At 44.6% G+C, this 14744-nt stretch overlaps 4 protein-coding genes across 4 annotated transcripts in view; 1 reads left to right on the top strand and 3 right to left on the bottom strand.

The window, feature by feature from the left end:
• Nucleotides 1-393: 393 nt before the first annotated feature.
• On the bottom strand, nucleotides 394-4165 carry LOC118512293 (uncharacterized protein KIAA1841 homolog). The gene is made up of 4 exons (XM_036056520.1): nucleotides 4058-4165; nucleotides 2826-3636; nucleotides 1818-2745; nucleotides 394-1742 (listed from the first exon to the last, which is right to left on the bottom strand). Exons 1-4 carry the CDS (start codon nucleotides 4146-4148, stop codon nucleotides 1002-1004), a joined length of 2571 nt encoding a protein of 856 aa, XP_035912413.1. The 5' UTR covers nucleotides 4149-4165; the 3' UTR covers nucleotides 394-1001.
• On the top strand, nucleotides 4079-5310 carry LOC118512298 (40S ribosomal protein S17). Its single transcript, XM_036056529.1, has 3 exons — nucleotides 4079-4207; nucleotides 4629-4780; nucleotides 4909-5310. The coding sequence occupies exons 1-3, from the start codon at nucleotides 4205-4207 to the stop codon at nucleotides 5147-5149; spliced, it is 396 nt and encodes a 131-aa protein (XP_035912422.1). The 5' UTR covers nucleotides 4079-4204; the 3' UTR covers nucleotides 5150-5310.
• A 4729-nt stretch (nucleotides 5311-10039) lies between these two features.
• LOC118512285 (rho GTPase-activating protein conundrum-like) overlaps nucleotides 10040-14744 on the bottom strand; it is a 28693-nt gene continuing 23988 nt past the window's right edge. The window contains exons 2-5 of the mRNA XM_036056508.1: nucleotides 10849-11385; nucleotides 10592-10769; nucleotides 10327-10510; nucleotides 10040-10253 (exon numbers count right to left, since the gene is read on the bottom strand). Coding sequence (XP_035912401.1) covers nucleotides 10097-10253; nucleotides 10327-10510; nucleotides 10592-10769; nucleotides 10849-10944 — 615 coding nt within the window. The 5' untranslated portion in view covers nucleotides 10945-11385 and the 3' untranslated portion in view covers nucleotides 10040-10096. The remainder of the gene's footprint in view (nucleotides 10254-10326; nucleotides 10511-10591; nucleotides 10770-10848; nucleotides 11386-14744) is intronic.
• On the bottom strand, nucleotides 13105-14743 carry LOC118512289. The gene is made up of 2 exons (XM_036056512.1): nucleotides 13614-14743; nucleotides 13105-13536 (listed from the first exon to the last, which is right to left on the bottom strand). The coding sequence occupies exons 1-2, from the start codon at nucleotides 13783-13785 to the stop codon at nucleotides 13367-13369; spliced, it is 342 nt and encodes a 113-aa protein (XP_035912405.1). The 5' UTR covers nucleotides 13786-14743; the 3' UTR covers nucleotides 13105-13366.

Genomic DNA, 14744 nt, shown 5'->3' with positions numbered 1-14744 from the left:
CGTATACCAACTGCTTGTCCACAGATGCATGATTGCCATCATTTCTTCCCCAATTTGGAAGAAGAGTGACACCTACCAAACCTCAGTGGCGCTCAGGGAAGGTCTTTGGAGGCCCCGAGCGGAATGGCAGTTACTCATGTTCGTGAGTAAGACCAGCAGGATTTTCCTCGTCGACGAGGCCCCGAGCGGTCGCTCTTTACGTTCCTTGGTTGATCCGTCACTCCTGTCCTTTGAAGGTCCGAAATAATAAACGCTTCGAAAGAGGGTCGTTTTGTTACATTCCGCCATGACCGGCCCATCGGATAGTACGCTAAGACTACGACCATCGGTCCATGCTAAGGACCACATTTTTCAACATTTCAACATCAAATCTGCACCGATTTTATACCGATCTAAAGTACGGCCAAATGAGCCCAACATTTTTTTTTCCTAATAGAATACAAATTCGTAACAAAAGGGGACTAATATAAGTTTTTCTTATTTGCGACAAATTCTTCATTATTCTAATTGTTTAGTCATAAATATCGTTTAGTTTGATAGCAATACGGTGAGCTCTACTTGATTATAAAGAAATAAATATCATTATTTTGATACTTTCCTAATAGTTTTGGATCTGATGTATTACAGTTTCAACGGATTCCAATTTAATTAGGCTAATTTTGAAAAAGTTTTCCGCTTCAGAAAATGGTCATTCAAGTTTAGGATTTTGTTCTTATCAATTAGCAATTTAGTGAGTGAATTGTGAGGGATGTGGCTACAGAACGTGGCGTAAGTGCATTAGCGACCCCAAAAAACGAACACCCTTCCCAGGCTCTTCCTCTCTCGCGGAGTACGTCCATATTAGACATCAAATTGGCAGCCAGCGTGTACTTACCAATCGCCGTTACCGCCAGGAAACGGTAAGTTTACAGGGGGGGAATCGCGAATGTATTCTTTACCGGTTTACAGTGTTAGAACGATTTTTCTAGCGATCTGCTGTCACGTAAATCGATTAACAGCAATCATTTCGTGCCGTTCGTCTTCATCTTAAGGGTGGCCAAATTCTTCTGCTTAATCGATTCCCGCCAATCCAATTCGAGCTTGATGTACGTGCCGCCCTGTTGGTACGTTTGGTACTGCAAATTCTGCTCACCGCCGGTACGTTTCCCGACCATCGTAATGATCTGTTTCATGGCACGTTCCTCAAACTCGCGCTGGTTGTCCTGGTTGCTGCGCGCGGACATGTCCCCTGCCCAGTGCCGCCCGTACGAAAGTTTCGGCTTACGCTTCATGTCCTTTGCGTGCTGCTGTTGCGTTTGCTGCTGTTGCTGCTGCTGCTGCTGCTGCTGATGCTGCTGATGTTGGAACGAAGCCGGACTGCTGTACTCCGATTCCTCCCCGTCCGAACTGCTGCTCGTACTGCGGCTCTGGTTGGTGCCGGATTTGTCGTACTCATCCGAGTCCGTATCGGTTTCCGTGTCCATCGCGGACTGCGACATTTGGCGACTCGAACGGTGATGGTGATGGTGGTGATGGTTGACCATCGCATCGCCGTCCACGTGGAACGTCGGCAAAAGGCCTTGGCGGGAACGGTGGGGTACTATGCCGATACCACTCCACCAAGGATCGGCGGATGTGTTGGGTGGTTTGAAGGGCGGCTGCTCGTACAGACAGCCGCCCTCGGAAGCGTGCAGCGCCAGCTGTAACACTGCCCGATCGCGATCCGCTTCCACCTGGACCGTATGTTCGCGAAAAAGGCAACCCTGCAATGGAAGGATCGAATCAGCACGCAGCTCATCCAAATATATGCCCTTGTGGGCGGATGTACATTCGCTTACCGAAGGCCCGGGCAGTGCTTCATACCGGTAGGCTTGCTTGCCACAGCAAGGATATCGTCCGGCAGGTCCCGCCACGCGACCCTCTGCCGCGGGGCCTAGAAACTGTGGTTGCTCCGGATGGTACTGGCACCACATCATCTGACTCACCGGGAAGTGTGTGTCACATATCGAACAGTACAGGAAGTGGCAGTGGCCCCACAGACGCCAATAAACCTTGCGCCAGGAGCGCAACTCTTTGTGCAGGCTCGAAACGTAATTGTTAATGTTCCACGACGGGTCCTTCACGTGCGCACTGATCAGCTGGCCCCAGCGATTGAGGCGCAAGTTTTGCGGCAAACAGTGGATGTACGTGCTGACCGTTTGCGTCAGGAACTTACCGCACTTTAAGCAACGAAACATGCCGGCCAGCGTCGCGTAATGGCCGCGCAGTGCCTGCGGTTCGATGTCACACAGACTGGCAATGAGCTTGGTCCAGAGACGTGGTGCAATACGGTCCTTCTTGTCCTTCACCACCTCCAGCTCGAGGTTCGTGAACATGGCGGCCAGCCGCGTGATGATGCTGTCGTTCAGACAGGCCAGATTTGCGGAAGCCTTCACGACTTCGTTAAGTCGAGCGTGGCAGAACGAAAGGCAATCGAGCAGCAGCGGCTCCATCTGCAGGAAGCTGGCCGACACCAGTATCGGTATCACGTTCGTCGGGTCCAGTGCGGGCCATTCGTCTTGGGCCACCGATTCCTTCTTCACCCACTTCATGAGCCATTCGAAAATTTGCAGATCGCAATGAACCGAAATGTCCATATCTTCCAGCCGCTGGCCAGCGGTCACGTCGGCAAAGTAGCCCATCTTGGTGATGAGCAGTTTCTGCGGACAGGAGAAATCCCTCGACGAACCCTTTACCTCGTCGCACACGTGAATGATCACCTCGGGCCTTTGTAGGAGAGGGGTAGATGTCCAGAGGCAAAGTAAAATCGCCACTAAATGGGGGGTGGAACTGTTAGGAATACTTACTCGGCACGGCTGTCGGGAATGGCGATCTGTGCGATGGACGATTTTCTTCGCAGGCCAGTTTTGGTCGAGCTGCTGGCGATAAGAAAATTTTGCGAAACGTCTCCCACGGCCGAGAGGGTAGACTTTTTGCCACTGCTTCCGCTCTGGGTGTCGGGTGACGAAGCGCCACTGGCGGCCGATTTTCCACCGCCACCAGAACAGCCCACACCGATCGAGGTTGATCCGTTGATCGATTGCACTCCGCCGAGTGGGTTGCTTACGCCTAGCTTCTGCCCGGCTCCGCCTTTGTGATGGTAGCCTGACCCATTCGATGGGCAAATGAACGGCAGCACCGAATCCAGTATGCCCTCGTTCAGCACCTCGTCAAGCTTTCCGTTCAAAATGGTTTCGAGTCGGTTTTTGGGCACCTCGACCGTTTCCGGTTTACTCTTTTGCGATTTTTGCGACACGGTTCGCTTTTTCGCGGGCATTTTCTTATCTGCTGGGAGCGTGCGTGTGGAGCTCACACCTAACGACGAGGACGACACATCATCTGGCTTCGTCGTGTCCCTTTTTCCACCGGTCGCCGCAGTCGCAGTGGTGGCTGCGTTTCTTGCGGGTGAGATTGCCGACGGAGTTTCGGTCGATTTTCCACCACCGGACGACGAAGACCGGGAGTTTTGTTGAATGCTGTTAACCAGCTCATTGCGAGCCAGCTGGTTGTAGTCGAAGGTGGGAGGATTTTTCTTGCCGCTGTTGAAGGAATCGTTGACTTGGCAGGTTACGTTCAGGAACTCGAGAAAATCGTGCATGGAAATTGACTCCGCCGACTCTGGTGCAGTGGATTCCGATGCCATTATGGTATAGTTTTTTGTTTCGCGTTCCAAAACAATTGCAAAAAAGAACAAATTTTAATAATAAATATCCTAATAAAGGGATGAAGCGAATCCAGCTTCAATGTACTGAATACTCCGAAATTTGGAAATGAAATGAAAATTTTATTTACTTTCCGTTGCCGTTGACAACGGCCACGGCAACGTTCGCCGAATTGGTGTGGTGTAGTCAGAAAGTATGAAATAATCAATTAAAGTGTTTTAATTTGTACTGATTAATATTTATTTTTCCTGTAAATGCATTTTGATATTGTTGGTGGAAGACATATAGGAAAAAAACGATAAATTTATTTTTACACGCATTATTCACAATTTTGAACACATTCTTTGACCAATATCACCACGGTGCACACCACTCACCAGGCAATTTCGAGGCGATTTCGCGTTCTTGCGTTGGTAGCCTTGCGGTTTGACAGCTGCCAAAACTGGCATCGGAAGGACGTGACGTCATACGAGTCTTTTCCACACGTTTTCGTAGGAACCGACAGCCGTGAATCTAAGCACAGAATGGTAAATATGTGAAAATATCTGTAAAACAGGCGTTCGGCCTGTTTATTGCTCGCCGGAAAACATTCGCGCACGTTAATGGCAGTCGGTGGTGATGAAAATGGCACTGCAGTGTGGATAATTCCGTACGAAAACGAGAAGTAATTTCTCCGAGCCAGATAGCAACGCTACCCATACCAGCCGACACCGACTACCACCATGTTTGACAGCTGAACCGAACCGTGGTTGTGCCTGCCTCCCTTGGTGTGAATTGCACGGTTCCGAAAATGATGCGTAAGGTTATGTTAACCCGGCGCGTGCCCCAACTTGCCATGGATGAGTGTGAATGTTTTCCTACCCGAGCCATCTACAATCGGCCGTCCTGTGGATTCGTTCCAGCGTGAGAATGTCTAATGTTTACCAAAAAAAAAAAAATGTTCCGTAGGGTCGTGTACGTACCAAGACGATCAAGAAGGCCTCTAAGGTCATCATCGAGAAGTACTACACTCGATTGACCATGGATTTCGACACCAACAAGCGTATTGTCGAGGAAGTGGCCATCATTCCGACGAAACCACTGCGCAACAAGATTGCTGGGTAAGTAAAATCGTTCGACAGTGTGGTGACGGAGTTGGCGTGTTGGTGGTGGTTGTTCGGCATGCCTCGGTCGGGACTGTGCATTATTCAAATTATTTATTGACCGGTTTCATTCGCTTCAATTTCAGTTTCGTGACCCATTTGATGAAGCGTCTGCGTCACTCGCAAGTGCGTGGTATTTCCATCAAGCTCCAGGAGGAAGAGCGTGAACGTCGCGACAACTACGTGCCGGATGTGTCTGCACTGGAGCAGGACATCATTGAGGTGGATCCGGAGACGAAGGAGATGTTGAAGCATCTGGACTTCAACAACATCGTCGTACAGCTGACCAACCCGACCGCTCCAGGATACAGCAATCGACGCAACTGAGATCATCGCGCCAAAGTGTGTTGAGCCTGTATCGTGTAAGATTGGTTGGTACTTTCCCGTACCGCGACGTGGAGATAGTGTGTGTGTGCATGAAAACTACGCCCGAATACAGGAAAAAACCAACGTAAACCACATAACCCCATACGGTTCGTGAAGGAAAATGTTTCCGTGTTTCCGTAACACTGCTACTTATGAGTGGCATGATGACAACAGTTGTGAGCAGCAGTGGTGTGTTTCCGTCCGGGGCTCATAAAACAAATCGCGGAAACCGGTAAATCTTGTGTACCGGTTATTGACGCTGATCCTTATTCTATCAAGCTATTTGTCTCGTTGATAATGGTGAAATTAGTCAACATAGTTCAATCAAACAAGTGGCACGTGTATTGATACTTTTGTGTTTCAAACAATCGGGGCTCAGGGTGTCTTCATATGCCGTTTGAAAGTTGTGTCATTTTGGTTGAACTTTTATATTTTTCGCCAAATTAGACTGTGATTCTTGGGTTTTGTTATGATACTGTTTACGCAAATTAGCGCCTAACGCTTGCTTCAAAAAAGTTCAATAACATTTATTATGTGATGGACTTGGATCTTCTATCATCTGTGTAAAATTTGTTGATGTTCACTTTGGTCAAAACAGGACTATCCCATCATGATTTGGCCATGGGATGGTATTAAAAATTTGGCAAGTTTAAAATTTTACTGTTCTAATACTAAATGGTTCAATAATACCGATTGGTATGTTGGTCACGGCTCCTCCGATAAAATACTTTCTCGTCGATTATTTTTAAATTCGCCCTCAATGGTCGATATTGACACAGCAATACATGTGAGAAGCGTTGTGGCACATTGGTTCATTATTTGGACATAAATCGTAAAAGCTACACGCATGAACACTTGACCAAATGAAAAAGAAAAAAAAAAACAAAGTGAGATGAGAGCTAACGCTTCTATCTCTCGCTCACCGTAACGCTTGGTGAGCGAATCGCATTGAAAAGGAGTGAAATATTTCAATGTTTGAACGATTCAAATAACCGTTTGAAATACTAAAAAATGCGGGTATTGCTGTAAACGGGAACAAGAACGTTAGCATGAAAAACTTTGGACCTTACGTTGTCCCCTGTTTTTACGGGGGATCTTCGAAATTCTTCATGGTTTATATTTCTTATCGTTCTTTCTGGGTTGTATTTTAAGTTTCATTGTTATCTTTGTGTCGCGCACACGAACCCCAAATAGCCAAATTATCTTAAGCAGCCAATTTCAGCACGCTAAAGAACGCTGATCTAATACGTCTTTTGCGGTAGATAAGTAGCGTCATTAAGAGGTTAAGAGTAGGCTCTTAACCGGGCCTTAAGCAACTTTCGTATATCGAGCTGTTAAAGAATGTTTTTATGTGCTATTTATTTTCATGCAAGGCATCTGTTTCGGGATTTCATTCTGCTGATCATCTTCCGAACTAGAATTGTCGGATATATCGATTAGAATATCGATTATCTGGCAGTCGTCTTCGTTCTCAAATATTTCACGCATAATTTAAGCACGCTTTATACAAAATTTTCTCGATTTTTTTTACACACTTTCAACACATCTTTCCACACAATGTTTTTCTGACGACGCATGGCAGAGAGCAATGTCCTATTGACATAATCCTGAACACAAACAACTTAAATCCATCTTTCCATCTTTCACTCTTAAATGGGCATAAAGTTCCATGAAATACCGCATGCTTCTTAATAAGCCGCATAGTTCGAATGAAAACTATGTATGTTTTATAAATAATCCTCATAGTTCCATCAAGTTCCAAGTGCATGTGGAAGAGTTTCATAGTTCCATTAAGTTGCACGCTCTTTTTAACTTGCCTCAAAGTTCGGCTGTGGTACGTTTTTTTCTTTAAGCAGCCCTCAAGCAGCACGATAGTTCGATTTCATTATTTTTGGCTATTTGGGACGAACCGATCGAACCGAAAGGCAAGTTGTATCAACGTGTCTAGGTATGGAAAGGATAAAACAGTGAAGGGAAAGGAAAAGTCCCGCTTGAGCTGTGCTCGTCTACTGTTCTCGTATCAGCTCGCAAGCTCGTTTTTTTTAATTTTTCCTACAGTATGTGGTCCTTTTCGGCAGTACAGTAAAGTAGAAAGACAGAGGTAAGTTTCTCGTGCGGATGCAGAAGACTGAATTTTCTATTCTCCATCAAAACCCTATTCTAGTAGAGAGCGTCAACTACCAGTTTTCCTCAATGAAGCCGGAGTCATAGCTTTGTCGCATTCGATATGGCCGTGCGGAATTTAAACGTTTCAGGTGGAATTTGGTAGAAAATGCCCCGTACGCGAATCGCACAACTCGTAAGCAAGTGCGGGAAGGCTGTAACCGATCTCTAAGGGATTAGCAAACGGGAAATCATAATATCGATATCCAGGTTGGAAGAGTTTTTAAAAAACTCTCGACAACCGTAATCAAGAATTACTTATATCTATCTCGGCTCTCGTAATAACTACGTTCCACAGCGCCATCTAGTGCTAGGAAAAAAAACTTCCACGGATTATCGCATTTGATCAGATGACAACTAAGCTCTCTAGCGCCACCTAGTGATAGAAAGATGAATTTCCACGGATAATCGCGTCTGATCAGTTGAACACAGCAAACCGGTGTCACCGCATTCGCATTCGTGTGAAAACAGAACAATCGTGAATTTCGGGGTGTTCCAGTCGCGCTTCCAAAGCTAAATGATGTTTTACCCCATAAACCTACTACTACTCAAAATGTTAGCTCTTGGATGTTTCTAACCTTTGACTACACCGGAGAAGAGCCCTTGTTCTTTATTAAAAGGAATCGATGTGCAGCCGGCATGTGCACCATTGTATGATTGTGTTTTTGCATGCAGACAAAATATGTGTTTATAAATCCCGTGATAAACTATGTGTGATTAATCAGTAATAAAAGATTTGATCATACACCTAAGGCGATCGTGTTTTCAACATCTTTTAGTGTGACACATCCGAAACCGTTTCTCGTATTTAGACTTAGGCCTAATGTGTGCATAACGCAATTGAGTGCTATACTGATATTTAAAGTTGGGTAAGTATTTCATAGGATTCACATTTGTGATTAAATAATTTCTTCTTCGTTTTTGTGTAAACCATATTTCGAACCGTTGAGCAGTTCGTACGTTAATTAAACGAACTGGCTAGCTTACTGGCTCAACAACTAGCACTTAACAGTGGACCTTGTGCTTGCTGAAAAGTAGCTCATAGTTGAATAAGACGGACAGCCTGTCTTTATACATCAGACTCCTTTTAATTTCATTCCATCCTTTTTTCTACACGTGCCGGCCTTTATTAAATTGCGGAGCTATGTTAAATCATTTTGTTTTATCGCACAAAAACCTCTCGAGCTTACTTCATTACAATGCTTGGATGTAATACATATATATGCCAACTGTTGTGCATAGTGTCAAGAACAGCACCCGTTATGTAAAATAAATTGTGAGTTATTTAAGTAACAAAACTGGTTTTTTTTTAAATTCATGTAGAACGGTCTGGCCGTATTGCTACAAAACGTTAATCATATTTAGTAAGAATAAAATTAACAATACTTCACTCGCAACACATGGTTTCATAATGAAGCATCGATTAATTATTTAAGTTTATTTTTCATTTTACAGCTACAATTTCTTTAAATAGATAAGTAAATGAATACAATTTTAATTATTTCGATATTGCTGTTACTAGACTTCTATCGATTATTTCACAAAAATGCTCTAAGAAAATGCAGAAATTTGGCGCTCATACGTTTGTCTCCTGGATGTAATTTTATCTCCTGCAGTGAACACATCAAGTATGTATTGGGCCACACCTACCGATCTTTTTTAACAACACCTATGGTACATATGTCCCTCAGTCCTGATTTGGAATCCGAGTTACAATAGAGGCTCATGCTGTTCCTAATTTACATCAACGCTCTCACCATCAATCAATGAAATGTGCAGCCGAAACTGACGCCAGTTGTGTCCCACCAAATACCTTTTTACCTATTTGGAATACATACCATCCAGATCTTTTAGCTGTGCTTCACATGGGATACTTTCCGCCTTTTCGGGTTTCGGCCATAGACGCTGTGCATTTTCGATAAAGAACCCCAGATTTTCGCAGGGCTTTCAATCGTGGATTTTCGCCACGCAAGTCATTGATAACCGATAAAGATAGCTTTTTGACACTCATTTTCAAAACACTTTATCCAACGAAATCACTATGCAATTTTGTAACTCGCAACTAAACTGTATCTGCACGTGAACAAAGCTTAAACAACGCTGATGGAAACCCGACATTAATTCCATTGAACAATCGAATGTATTATGTTTTAAAACTATGCTGATGCTCGTATTGCTATAGAAAAGTACATGTATGTTGCATCCTGATTAGAACGTAGCCTAACCGTGCGCTCTATACCGTCTGGGAACTGACAGCATCCGATGTGTAGCGGATATGGCTGTCTCGCTCTAGCAACGATCGGGGATGCGCTTTAAGAGCATAGAAGTTCGTCAGTAAGGATCATGCGGATCCTGGGAGACTCTCTGCTCATCACGGTTCCGGGACCGACGTGGCTCGCGCGCGGCCTCGTATTTTACGTTTGTTTTAATGTTCGTTTTAATTGTGTTTTAAGTGAAATAAAAATAAGTACCAGTGCACAAACACAAAATTTAAAATCCTATTTCTTCCTACTTTTTACTAATCCTAGTTCTACGTTTAGATGTAAATGGCCAGGCTGAATCAAGCATAAACGCGCTACACGCATTACAATAAGTTTTATTATAATTTATTAATATTTGGTCATCTTTGTTGAGCGACAATCATCAGCAGCAAATATCAAATTTCGAACAAATTTTATTAGCAACACAGTCTCGATCAAAATGGTCAGTCAAAATGGTAGCACACAGTTACTTCAAACGGCCCGTTCACATGGCAATGACAATCTTGCCCTGCTCGATTAGACGCTGTGGTACGAACCATAAGCTGTCGGCCATGCCTAAGAGCACGTTGGTGAGCTGACAACACTGGGCAGCCATCTGTGTTTGCGCTCCCATATCGTCCTTGTCTGGTGGATGCACACATCTGCAAAACAAAGCATGGAAGTTATAATTTGAATCCGTGAATCGGATGAAGATGGCAGCCTGTCGGCGCTTACGTTGGTGGAAAGAACGAGGGCGCAATGATCGTTGCCACGTTCTGTTGGGACATTCGGTTCAGGTGTTGCTGCTCCACTACTCGACGGAAGAAATGCAACAGCGCGCGCAGTGTGTTGCGATTCTCGTGCGGCAGTAGTTGGCAAAGCACCGTCAGCGCTTTACACTGATCCTGTGGAGGTAAAACTAAAGGGAAAGTAATAGAAAACTCGTCAGTCAGCTCACTCGTTAAGCTTTCCCTGCTACTAAAATCCGCCCGCAACTTACCGTTCGTTCGAAAGAAGAGGTGCACCAGATCGTTGGTCAAGAGCGGCTGCGACAAGTCCCTTAGCCAACGCTTCAATAGCGAGCCGAGATCATGCACACCCGCCTCCTTGATCAGCGGATCGATCTTTTCCGGTTTGCGGTAGAAATTGTGCTCGATCTCATTGTACAGGGCGTCGATCTGGATGGAAAGGAAGTCGAGCAATGGAATGAGACTGATCTCCGTAGCGCCACCATCACACCAGCACGACCAAACCTTCCTTCTGTTTGTTTCCCGATAATCGCAAAATGCCTTCCTCCCTAGCACCGCGCACTGCCAGCTCGGACAGTATGACCTGCAGCACTAGCGGTACCATGGTCACGGTCGTATCCTTACCGGCGAATACCTGCTGGTCGCGGTGAATAAGTGTATTCAGCGACACACCAAAGACACCGTTGCCTTTCTCCTTGCGCGTTGGCTTAAACGGTTTCTGTCTGACCGGGGATACACGATGCTTGTCGAAGAGGGATTCCAGCTCGAGCCACAGAAGCGGTTGCAGCCGCTTCTGTTCATCCTCCGATAACAGGTCAATGTCGATTTGGCAAGGTACGCGGGCAGTTTCTACGGGTTTCGCGGGACGGTCTACTGCGGTCAAAACCGTCTCATCGGTCGTGCTGTCGAACCTGACTCCAAATACGTCCCGTACATCCCGTTTGTTTGTCGGTCGGTTGCGCGTGCAGTAGAGCGCCACGCGCTCTATTCGTGATCTTTTTCTGGCCTGTCGCGGAGCTAGGTTTGTCGCTGACTGCTCGCGACCCTGTCGTATGGAAAGGGAACGATACAGAAATCGAGTAAGAGATACAGAAAACTTCATCGGAGGTCTTGTCAACAAGGTAACCTTAAGCATCTTTCGCAAATATGTGAGGCTTGCATGCGTGATGGGTGAATAGCTCACACAACACCCATCATCGTCCGCTTTGTATTCTTTCAAAGAGTAAGACTATCAAAAAAATAGAATTAATCCGATATGTTGAACGAACGACAACGACTCACAACAATGGTGAATCGTTTAAGGGATGTTTACCCTTTTCGGTCTTCTTCCTAGCAAGCACAAAAGAGCTTTTATCGCCATCGTGCCGTAAAACTTCTGTACTGGATCACGATTGACAAATGATTAAACTCGTAACCATCGCATGCATTAACATCAATGACTACTCGAACCAATATCCCAGAAATGTGCATTTCTCAGTAGATACTATGATACTCTCAGTGACTACTAAGATTCGCGACATCAACAATCAGGGTGTGAGAAATATTTTCGAAACTGGTGGTATTATCGCGGTAAAACTCGTTGTAAAGTGAAACCCGTGCAGTCTTGGCGCCGTTCCGTTTGTAACTGTTTATTCATTCGTCCTAGTTCATTTGACATACATAATTCATTCGAAATTCATCCTTATTTTCCTGGTTGTCAAGTCGTGTAGCGTCAAGCAGTGTGTGTTTACAGTATCTCTGTGTGTTCTGTGGTCTTAGTCCGAACATTTAAATTCATGTAATATTTCGTAATCTAAACTAGCAGTAATTCTCACAAGCAGTGAAGAGGGAATAGACTCGTCCAGCCAGGTTTCGGTCAAAACGTATATGCTGTAATCAGCCTCCGTAATAGTATGACGGAAATGATCGAGCTTCGTACGGAGACCACGGACGTTTTGGTAGTACGCATTCGCGATCTTCGATGTGGTATTACGATCGAAAGAACTGATCCAGAGTTTGTTGATGCGGGCTCCGAGTCTGTACCCTTTGACGCTTGCTTGGCCGGACAGCGGGAGTCAAGGATGAGCGCGGCGAATTACTGTTGCTAATGATGGTAGTATCAAGATCAGAGCCTGTGGACGACGGTGAGAGTGTGTTACCGTGCAGCAATGTGCGGGAGAGGCTAGGCGTGTCTCTGCGATCATATTGGCTTATGATGAGCGGATCCGCTGCAGCAAGCGAAGGCGAGTTGCGTGAAGATCGAGGCAACTTTCAATTTCCAAAATTCTTCAAATTGCTTGTTCTACCGATAGTTGGATCTGATCAGACCGGATTTTATGTATCCTAATTTGCGTTCAAAAGCATATGTACAAAAGTTGTCCAGAGTTCCAAAACGTACTGCTTCTTCATAGAGGTGCACTCAATTGTGCACATTCTCGTTATGGTGTGTCCGCTCTTATCGCACGTAAAGATACCTTTACTGTGGCATCATTCAACTGCAGACCCGTTGTTTGTAAAGAATTTATCTCCGCAACGAACGGACGTCGGAACGGCTCATTGCTTTACGGCTTCGATTCACCGCAATAGATTCCGACGATTAATACAGGCAAAAATGGCTCTCCAATATAGGCCAAAACTGCGTTTTTGACCTTTTATGCAGAGGGAGGCCGTCTATATTAATGTCGTAATGAAGATGATGTGGTACGTTTGTATATTTTCTGTAAGAAAAAATGGTTATGATTTGCTTACAACGTACAAATGAACAGTTTATCGCGTCATGCATTAATTTACTTACTGTAGCTCCTTCGTTAAAGAATGACTAATTCCGTGGTACCAACATATTGGACATCGTTGCACGGTTACGAAGGGTGCCCAATAAAGTTGTGGGATCTTTGGGCAAATTGAGATCCGTTTTCGCATTTAGGATTCTTAACAGCCGCCGTATTGATTTATGACTCATGTGCTCAGCAAGTGCCCAGTACCGTATACATTCTACACCGTTCATCTGATCAATGTCGGGATCGTCTTTATCGTCCAGATCCTCTCCATCATTGTCTTTCATCGGCATTTTCTTCTTCGTCTGCTTCTTCTTCCAATTCACTCAAATGAAGCTCGTAATCCTGTGTCTCTAAGAATAGCGTCTCCTCGGTATAGGAAGGTGTTGTTTCGTTTAAAAATTCCACATCCAAAAAGGTTGATGGTTCCGACGCAGTTGGCACTAGGATAAATCGAAACAAATATAGTTCCCGGGTCTTCACTTTACAGTAAATGGCACAATATATTTGGAATACATACCATCCAGATCTCTTAGCTGTGCGTCACATGGGCTCCTTTCCGCCTTTTCGGGTTTCGGCCATAGACGCTGTGCTTTTCGATAAAGAAGCCCAGATTTTCGCAGGGCTTTCAATTGTGGATTTTCGCCACGCAAGTCATTGAAAACCGATAAAGATAGCTTTTTGACACTCATTTTCAAAACACTTTATCCAACGAAATCACTATGCAATTTTGTAACTCGCAACTAAACTGTATCTGCACGTGAACAAAGCCTAAACAACGCTGATGGAAAACCGGCTGTAATTACATTGAACAATCGAATGTATTATGTTTTAAAACTATGCTGATGCTCGTATTGCTATAGAAAAGTACATGTATATCTTTGCTGAAGGGTAGAGAGATATACAAAAGAAAGCGAATCCAAAACAAATTTGTACACTAGCGAGCCTAGGCGGACTAGGAAACTAGGAAGCTCCCCGTCAGACGCCGAATTTGCTCGATTCCGCTAGATTTCTACTCGAATCACGCACAATCGAGCCGCTGACAGTCGTAAATTCCAAATTCGATCACTTTGGTACTGCTGGTGAGGTAATCATTTTCAAAAGCTGATGGCCGATTTAAATTCACTGTAAGTAGGCAAAAGTTATCTCTTAGCTTAAACTATTTCCAAAACTGAAATCGAACTAAACTACTCTAAAACGAATTACAAATTCCGAATCTATCATTTCCCTCCACAGACCTAACAACACAAGCAAATTGAAAACCCTGATTGTTGATGTCGCGAATCTTAGTAGTCACTGAGCGTATCATAGTACCCACTGAGAAATGCACATTTCTGGGATATTCGTTCAAGTAGTCATTGATGTTAATGTAAGCGATGGCTACGAGATTAATCATGTGTCAATCGTGATCCAGTACAGACGTTTGACGGCACGATGGCGATAAAAGCTCTTTTGTGCTTGCTAGGAAGACAACCGAAAAGGGTAAACATCCCTCAAACGATTCACCATTGCTGTGAGTCGTTTTCGTTCGTTCAACATATCGGATTAATTCTATTTTTTTTTATAGTCTTACTCTTTGAAAGAATACAAAGCGGACGATGATGGGTGTTGTGTGAGCTATTCACCCATCACGGATGCAAGCCTCACATAT

The sequence above is a fragment of the Anopheles stephensi genome, chromosome 3 (genome assembly GCF_013141755.1).
Source record: "Anopheles stephensi strain Indian chromosome 3, UCI_ANSTEP_V1.0, whole genome shotgun sequence".
NCBI classification, from domain to species: domain Eukaryota; kingdom Metazoa; phylum Arthropoda; class Insecta; order Diptera; family Culicidae; genus Anopheles; species Anopheles stephensi.
Note: the sequence above shows the minus strand (reverse complement) of the source record. Positions and strands in the feature narration are given on the sequence as shown.

Coding starts and splice junctions, on each gene's coding strand:
- LOC118512293 (XM_036056520.1), bottom strand. CDS start 4,148: ATGACGTCACGTCCTTCCGATGCCAGTTTTGGCAGCTGTCAAACCGCA. Junction 3,637..4,057: donor AATCGCCTCGAAATTGCCTG/GTGAGTGGTGTG, acceptor CCACTGCACCAG/AGTCGGCGGAGTCAATTTCC. Junction 1,743..1,817: donor AAGCACTGCCCGGGCCTTCG/GTAAGCGAATGT, acceptor CTTCCATTGCAG/GGTTGCCTTTTTCGCGAACA.
- LOC118512298 (XM_036056529.1), top strand. Junction 4,781..4,908: donor CTGCGCAACAAGATTGCTGG/GTAAGTAAAATC, acceptor CTTCAATTTCAG/TTTCGTGACCCATTTGATGA.
- LOC118512289 (XM_036056512.1), bottom strand. CDS start 13,785: ATGAGTGTCAAAAAGCTATCTTTATCGGTTTTCAATGACTTGCGTGGC. Junction 13,537..13,613: donor ACAGCTAAGAGATCTGGATG/GTATGTATTCCA, acceptor GATTTATCCTAG/TGCCAACTGCGTCGGAACCA.